Source organism: Electrona antarctica (assembly GCF_951216825.1).
Source record: "Electrona antarctica genome assembly, chromosome: 3".
Taxonomy (NCBI): domain Eukaryota; kingdom Metazoa; phylum Chordata; class Actinopteri; order Myctophiformes; family Myctophidae; genus Electrona; species Electrona antarctica.
In genome coordinates, this window is record NC_136808.1 from 36,274,515 (window position 1) to 36,283,686 (window position 9,172).

At 40.5% G+C, this 9,172-nt stretch overlaps 1 protein-coding gene across 1 annotated transcript; it reads right to left on the bottom strand.

The window, feature by feature from the left end:
- Positions 1–4,559: 4,559 nt before the first annotated feature.
- LOC306919988 (homeodomain-interacting protein kinase 2-like) lies at positions 4,560–8,043 on the bottom strand (the record flags this gene model as incomplete). Its single annotated transcript, XM_079496570.1, has 8 exons — positions 7,777–8,043; positions 7,033–7,224; positions 6,636–6,817; positions 6,180–6,303; positions 5,780–5,890; positions 5,600–5,674; positions 4,802–4,992; positions 4,560–4,695 (listed from the first exon to the last, which is right to left on the bottom strand). The coding sequence occupies exons 1-8, from the start codon at positions 8,020–8,022 to the stop codon at positions 4,560–4,562; spliced, it is 1,257 nt and encodes a 418-aa protein (XP_079352696.1). The 5' UTR covers positions 8,023–8,043.
- Positions 8,044–9,172: the final 1,129 nt, after the last annotated feature.

A 9,172-nucleotide genomic window follows, 5' to 3' on the forward strand; every position in this document is an offset into this window, starting at 1 on the left:
TGTGTGTGTGTGTGTGCGCGCGCGTGTGTGCGGGTGTGAGACTGTGTGTGTGTGCGCGCGTGTGTGTGTGTGCGCGCGCGCGTGTGTGTGTGTGTGTGTGTGCGTGTGTCAAAGCCTCAAATCACGCAGCATGCAATTTACGTGACATCTTTCACAGACTTTCCTACTAGGCTGAGGAATATATCCATAGGAATATATCCCACCCTTTTCACATTGGCCTGTTATAGCAGGTGGACACATTTTTGGAACAAAATGCCTCAAATCATCCAATTGCCATCCAAGGTGTGAGAACAAATGGCACATTTTCACATTGGCCTATTATTATAGCGCCACCAGGAGGCCATAACCTGACCTGGCCTGGTGGAGACACTCTAGTTTGTTTAGTGAGTTAGTGACTGGCAGGAGTTGAGGAGTATGTCACTTTCTCCAGGGGTCTGTGGGGGGTTCCAGACAGTGGGTCCCAGCAAAATCGTATATATAGATCAAAATTAGTTCAATGCAACTCTACTACGGCTACTAGGCAGACATTTGCTTGAAAAAAAGTTAATTTAAAAAAAAAAGGAAAATAAATAATAATTTGGTGTGGTTTGGTCATACTTCATTAATTGGACTGATTGATAATTGATTGATTGAAGCTTATTAGTCAGAAATGTAAACAGCTAACAGCACAATACAAGGGTACAGTCAGATAAGGATTACAAAGATTTCAGATTTTTATTGAAGGGACAGCCCCTTGAGATGCAGCATCTCATTTTCAAGAGGGACTCATAAACAAACACAATACAAAAAAGCATACTGTACACAAATGCACAAAACATACAGTAGGCCTACACAGATACAAACGGATATAAATACATACTGTAGCTTGCTCACCCTCTTCCACCTACCCCACCAACCACCACATAATCAGCTGTTACACAATGGAGATAAGGTCACAGTGCAAATACTTCATTACTGGTTTCCGTCAGGTTAGAAGCATAGACAAGTTGAGTGCAGATGTGAATATAAGGAACTTCCTTATAGCTACCGAAAGATGAGATGGATCTAAGAGATAGAGGGAGATTGTTCCAATCAAATGGGGCTTTGTAGCAGAAAGACCTCCATCCAACCACATTGGGGATTTTAAAGTAAGGGTATTGTAGATGTCTGTCTTAGTGGATATGACGAGGTAGACTGAGTCAGGTACTGCTTCAAGTAAGCAGGGCACCTAAAATAAATGCATTCATAAATGAAGAGAAACCAGTGTAGTTGCCGTCTTGCTTTAGGCTACAGCCAGTTGAGTGAATTGTACATGAGGCAGTGGTGGGTATCATTATGGACATCTCAATACAAACCTGCACAGGGAGTTATATAAGACATTGAGAGGCTTAAGATGAGAGTCTGTGGTGTTCTGATACACAACATCTGCGTAGTCTATAATAGGAAGTAACACCTGCATGGGGACCTAGTGTAAGAAGTAAGAACATAGTAAAATTGAGGACTATGGTCCTCAATGTTTCTAAGTTCAACCAGGATCACATCAAATACGACATTTCAAACTGTCCAAATTGGAGCAATTATCTGTATTTAAATGTGTGCTTGTGGCTTTCGCCTTTATTTTATATTGTTTTATAGAAGGATAGACAGTATGGCTGACAGGAAATGGGGAGAGAGAGAGGGGGGGTGACATGCAGTAAAGGCCCTCGGGATCGGGACTGGGTGTCCACTGTCCAGAGCCATAGAGTAAAACAGAGTTACGACATTGAGGGGGCAGAATCAGAAAACAGCCTGGTCACGGTTCATGTACCCATAGACTGCCCATAGACTCCAATGCATTCCGTAACTTCCGGTTGTTAGAAGTCTATGTAGAAGAGCCAGATGAGGTGACCTCTTGTAAATCCAGCTACTTCAGAGATCAGAGTATTGGCACAGAGATCTGGTCTCTGACCATAATGGTTTTTACACAAGGGACAGTGACAGGAGATAACATTACTCCCAGTATTCAGTGATGCAGACATTGTGTCCGCATGGAAGTTACAGGATCATTAAAAACATCAAAAAACAAATTGAACAGGGGCAGTGTTCTTCAGACAACTCAATACTGAAAAAACAGAAATCTTGATCATTGGCCCTGATACCAGCTCAAATCCCATTTGGTAGTCCCTCGGCTCACTGGCAGCTAATGTTAAACCCACAACAAAGCTAACTGGGTGTATTTTTTGACAATAAAATGAACCTCGAGTTCCATGTTAAAAAGGTTACCCAGTCCTGCTTTTATCATCTACGCAACATCGCAAAAATAAAGCCAATTCTCACTCCCCCGGATCTAGAAAAAATTATGCATGCATTTGTATCTTCCCGCCTTGATTATTGTAACAACTTTACACAACACTGAGCCACTCCTCATTATCCAGACTCCAATTAGTACAGAACACTGCAGCCAGAATCCTCACCAACACTAACCGTAGAGCACACATATACCCCCGGTATTAGCTGGACTGCACTGGTACCCATCAAGGCCAGAGTAGATTTTAAAATCCGTTTAACTACTTTTAAAGCACTTCATGGACTGGCCCACTTTATATCCTTGACCTTTTAACCCCTAAGGATAATGTGAGACCTCTCAGGTCCTCGGATAAATTAAGGTCTCCTAAAAATCCCGGTGACTAAGCTGAAGACATAAGGTGACAGACAGGGCCAGCTTTGCAGTGGTTGTTCCTATTCTGTGGAATGCCCTGCCTTTGCCTTTAAATTCCAAGTCAGTTGACATTTTTAAAAGCAGTTTAAAATAGTTTTTGTTAAGACAACATGGGGAAAATGTTTACGGAACAAAAACGATTTGATTGTATTTTTTTGCATTATTATACTGTTTGCTTTAACCTGATTGTTTTTATATTGTGTCCAAATTGTCCACTGTACAGCACTTTGTAACCTTGTTTCGAAAGGTGCTTCATAAAGAAAATGTACTTACTTACCGTACTTACTTACTTACTTACATGACACCACTGACTGAGCCCATATCTTGAGGAGAGGAGAGTTGGAGAAAGGTCACTTTATGATCTCAAGTGTGACAAATACATTTTATATAAAGAAAAACAGAATGATTATTCACATGTACCCGACCGTCCCAAATTACCCTTTGTCAAGTCCTGCTGTGAGTCATCCCTTTGCACCCATTGGTTCCACTACCACTACCATTGAAAAAAATACATGTTTTTCAGCTGCCTCGTATTGATATTTATTGTAAACTTATTTTAAACTTTGTCTTTGTAAAACTAACATTGGGTGCTGTTTGGAGGGTATGCCTTGCACGTGACATAATCATCAAACCAGGAAGTTATGCGGGAACGCCTACTGAGTGGCAAAAACATCTTTCTGGCATCGACAGCCCATACATCCAATCAGAAAAGTCCAATATGATTGCATTAAACAACGTTAAACAATGTTAAACTCACTTTGCCACTCGATTCTCCATTCACTTTATGCATGCGCATACCCTCTAGGCAGGAGCCTATCTCCTGTTTCTGTAGCGTGAGGCAGCTTGATGTCCACACCCTGGACATGATGTACAACTACACTCCCTGGACATGACTAGTATGTCACAGGGACTCACCCCAATCCAACCCTTGATGCTGAGTGCAAAACTGGTATGCACTGGGTCTTCGGTATGACTCGGCCGGGGCTCGAACCCCGACCTCCCAGTCTCAGGGCAGACACTCTAAACACAAGGGCACTGAGCTGGAATATGGACTAGAAATACCAGTGAGAATAAAAGAGCGCACATCCTCCGGTCTTGGTGCTGAGCCAAACTGTTAAACTAACAGATATCATGAACAAAAGCAAGGGCTCACAACTTACTTTGTAATGCTCGAGGTAAATTTATTCACAATCACAGCAGGAAGGACATACTGTACGTTTCAACCCGTATTACTTGAGAAAGACCAATACGGGTCGAAACGTTGTATGTCCTGCCTGCTGTGATTGTGAATACATTTGAAATTGTGAAGTAAATTTGAAATTGTGTTTCTGGCGATGCCACTAGTAAACCAATAAATAGTGGACCAGTGGAGGACAGGATCTACAGGGAGACCACCTCCAACCACTGCAGATGCACTAGCCTTAAATACTGCACTAAGCCAAAATAAAATAAAATACAAAAACAATAGTGATGGATTGCAGCTTTAAGGAATTTGTCAGAGATAAAGGTGATTCTGTTTAAAGTCAGTATTCTATTTGTTTTATACAGTAAAATGGGTGGAAACTGCTCCTGTCATGTGGATTTGGATAACAGTAAATAGAGGAAGTTACATGGACAAGCCAAATTAATTCACAACACCTTTGAGGATGGGTTTAACATCAATTCAATTCACAGCACTTTGCACAGGCCAGGGTATAACATAATATATGGTTTAATTACATAATACATGCAATTTGTATTCAACGTCTATGATACTAGATACAAAATATATACAAAATATACAACAAGCAATAATACATCATAATCATAAATACATCATAATCATACATCAAATAAAAAGACACAAAGCAAGGGGTGTCTCTGTGATGATGTCAGGATGCATTTACTCTTGTGTTCCCTTCTTCCTCTTTCGGTCCGGGCTGCTTTCTGCTGCTTCAGATGAGGTCCTTTTCCTCTCTGTGGGAGCTGTGACCCTCTGTGTCTGGCAGACGCTCATCTTGTCATAACAGGACCTTACACTAAAAAGCAAAAATGAATGAATGAATGACTTGATTAATCAACCACAACACCAATTTCATATCCAGGCACAGGCCAAAAACATAAGCTAAACACACACACACTTACAAGGAGCTGTAGTGCAAGCTGTCCATCAGGTGGCTCATGGTCATAAATGGATGCTGCAGTACGTGGTCGGGTTCAAACCGTTTCCCAGGATCCATTTCGAGCATTTTCTTTAGCAGATCCACAAAGTGATGGCGGTCCTTCGCTCTCAGGTATATAGACAGACAGGTATTCAGCTCGGTGGACAGATGGATCTATGAATAGAAAAAGAAAACTGGTTATTAGTTCTACATCCTGAGTAGGGATGTTAACAATTCATTGAAAAACGATTAATCGATGTTAAGAAATTCTTCAATTAAACTTAACAGTTAACAATTGAATGAAAATGATGCGGTTCTATCATTGGGTGGTTTTCTGTGAATGTAATGCTGTCTGTGTGCGCAGCTGAGGAATACACATGTGGGCCGGTTAAAAAAGGTCCCCCACCACCTTGGTAGCCACAGAAACGTCTCTGCGATGTGACAGAAAAGTGCACTTTCATTTCAAATAAATATTTGATTAAGGAATATAATATGCCTTTTGTATTATTTCTGTATATCAGCAAAATTTGGTTTTTGTTAGACATTATTGAGGGAAAAATATAAAAAACGCTGCTTATCAACTTTCAAAAAGGTTATCAATTATCAATTAATGAATGAATCGATCATTTGCATCCCTAATCCTGAGTGTTTGTGTACAATGTAACCAAATGGACCCATAAAGGTAGATTTTCAATAAATTAAGTTAGGTTCAAAATTGAGAAACATCCTCACATTCAAGTGCTAAATGATGAATATTCATGTAAAATAAAAGACCTCTTACATCTTTGATTGCATCTAGGGAGCATAAAGAGTACACCCTGGTCCCTCCAGACTGGATGCTTTCCTCCACCGGGGTCTATAAAGCAAAACAAATCAATTAAAATCATATTTTATATTATATCACATACAGTAGCCTTTATTTTAAGAATATTGTACCTTGAGGGCAGAAGTGTATTTGTACCTTGAGCCTTCTGACACCCGTCAAGTCTCTTGTAAAATACAAGTTGGTCTTGGTTGAAGCATGGAGTAGACGTGCTGGTGGCAGTCCCTGAGTCTCTGTGATGAATCTCATCTAGAAACAACACAACATCAAGTCATTCATAATGTTTCATCTATGAACGTTCACATTACATTTGCATCGGAAAACATACTGAAATTCGTTCTAGAATGTATCAACCACTTAAACCCTATATAATTTAGTTCGTTCACTTTGTTGTACATCAAATAATGAAAGTAGCTAATCTACAACCTTGGCTATTTTTGCCGAATGTTAACCCATTGCTGTTGAATGTTTACTTAATTGCAGGATCCATGACATGAGGTTAACTCTATAACGTGTGAGCTTATGTTTCTATACTTACCATGTGGTATTCACTCATTCCAGGAAACAATACAGCGCCAAGGAAGAGTTCTGCTGCCACACATCCCAGAGACCACATGTCAATGGCCTCTGTGTAGGAGAGTCCCAACAGGATCTCTGGAGACCTGAGAGAAGAGAAACATCACACATAAAAAGTCTGATTTCAAGTCTGTCAATGCTCCTAATGTTACTAACCTAACCACACTTCAAATCATATATACTTCATTGACAACTAGAGTACCTCAGGGGTCTATGCATATTGCAATGCATGCCCCCATTATTATATGCCCAGAATAGATGTGCAACATTCATGTGGGAAGTAATAACAACAACAACAACAACAATTATTATTATAATATAAACGTGTATGTAATATTTACCCAAAACAAGAGTTTACAAAGAGCTGAATGAGACGATATGATACAATATAAAGCGATAAAATGAAACATTCACTCACCTGTACCAGCGTGGCTGGACATTGTCGCCACACTTGACTTCAGAAGTGGTGCAGGCACAGCCAAAGTCAATGACCTTTACCCTGAGTGGCTGACGATGGTGATCCACCAACATAATGTTGTCAGGCTTCAGGTCAGTGTGGATGATTCCAGCTCTCTTCAGCATCTGTAACGCTGTGGCCACCTGCAACGTAGAGGACAGAGGGGTTACAAAACCTTTCCATGCAAACCCTCAAATAGCCTCTAGCTGCGCCCCCATTGAAACAAATAAAATAGCAGATCGACAAGCTCACAATGCATTGCATCACAATGCGTTGTGAGCTTGTAGATGTAGTATTTGATTTTCCAAATGTTAAGTTGAAGTTCAATATTACAAAATATTACAAATATAGAACATACCTGCTGAACTATTGGCCGTATCTCTCCTAGGGACAACGGCTGGTAGTGGGACATGAATTCATTGAGACTCATGTGCAGCCTTTCAAATACCAGACAGTAAAATCCACTGAAGTGGAAGAATTGGAAGCAACGGACAAAGTTGTGTTCCTCTGGATCGACACCCAGCTTCTGCAGCCTCCTGAGGATCTCAAACTGTGGAGAGAGAAAGACGATGATGTCATTCAAATATTATTTGATTAAAGACATAATTATGCCATAGTTATGTCTTTAATTAATAATAAACATCATCAGTCATCACATTACATTTTAATTATTGGTGGTCGTGGAGTAGATAGAGAAACTTGATGGCAGTGTTTATGTAAACATCACATTAATTTGTAACCACATGGTTTATGGCTGCTCATACTGTAGATTACATTTAGCTGTCTCATGTCATTGCTTTGATTTTTTCCATTTTGTTTCATTGCTTTCAATTTTCTAATCTCTTTTCTTGATAACCTAATTATTAGTGTTTTTATTATTATGTAATAGAGGCCATGCACATAATGTTTGGACCACCTTCAAAAATGTAAAAACAAATCACACTGTGAAGTGAGGGGTACTGCTTGGAAAATGGGCAGAAATAATGCCTATGGTGGACCAGAGTCCAGAGCTAAAGTTAACTGGCGTTTTTGCTACGAGAGACAACATAACACTAGTGTTTTTAAAACGAGTCTCGGGGTGTCCGTGTGTCAGATCACCTACCTCGCGTTTGGCTCCTGGGGTGCTGTCCTTCACCATCTTAACGGCCACTGTCCGGTTGGTTTCCATGTCCTTACACCTGAGCACCTTCCCAAACGTTCCTCGGCCGAGAAAGGACATCACCTCGTAGGAGCTATTCCCCGCGGTCAGAACCATGGACGGGGGACGGGCGCGACGGTGCCCTAGTCTTGTGGAGTCCCTCACTGAGAAGTATCTATCACTCCATTGACGTTGAGATTGAGAATCCATGTACAAGTATCTATCACCTTGACGTCGAGAAGCCATTGCTGAAAATCCTGAAATGTAAACAGAAACGGCCATTACGTTAGTACGTTAGAACTGGTCGATGGAAATCCAACTGACTTTAAAGGTTTTCATGTTTTAAGTTAACTAAACATACTGATAACATCGTTGCTGTAATCAATGCAGACAGAAACATCAATGCTAACTTCTCAAACTTTGAGTTTAAGAAGACGTTAAGAAGTTCTAACATGAGCGTCCCACTTTGCATCTTACCTGTTCGCTGTTCAGAGAAGTAATGATGAAGATGAATTCTCGAGCGGTTTCTCCTTAATGCGGATTTAAAATATTCGCGTCCCATTGGTTAGAGGAACTGACGTATCACGTTCAAGGTCAACGCTCACATTCCATTGGTTCTTCAGGACGTGACGTAGCAAACTCAACGCCAGGCCATTAGACCCGAGAAAAGAGCTCTTTAGAATCATTTATTTGTGAATTAACCTCATTTCTTCCTTTGTGGACTACTTTGAAGGCCTAATATTAAAGTATTTATTTTTACCGTTAAATGACAGTAAACAGGTGGCCGCATCGCGAAACAAACACCAGGCTTCCGCTTGTCGCTTGTTGTGTCGTCATAGCGACGTCTTCATTCTCCAGTCTCCACATGGCGAAAGCACGTTGTGCCAGCCAGGTAAATAATCTTGACATGTATGTGTGTCTGTCTAGTCTACTATAGGCTGCCGCTGCAGTGCTAACTGTTTTTTTTATTTCTTTTTTTAATGCTGTCGTTAGCTAATAGTTAGCTTGCAAGCTAACTGTTTACATTTTGTTACGTTATGAACGAGCTGGTTTTTATGTATCCTAAATTGTTAGTAGGCTACCACCAGAGATGGCTCTGGCCTGGCTACCTAGTACCACCAAACGTAATCACGCCAAAGCTATGCTTTGCTTATATGGAAATATGTGGCATGCAGTTGCCGTATAGTAATAGGCTATAGGCCTACTGTCTATTCCATTTCAGACATTACAGTACATAGATGTTATGTAAACATACTTTATTACCAATACCATATCACCGCCTACCTGCCTGGGGCAATTTTTTTAAATTGCAATGGCAGATTCTGGCTACTACTAAAACCTGTTATCCAACAATTAGGCC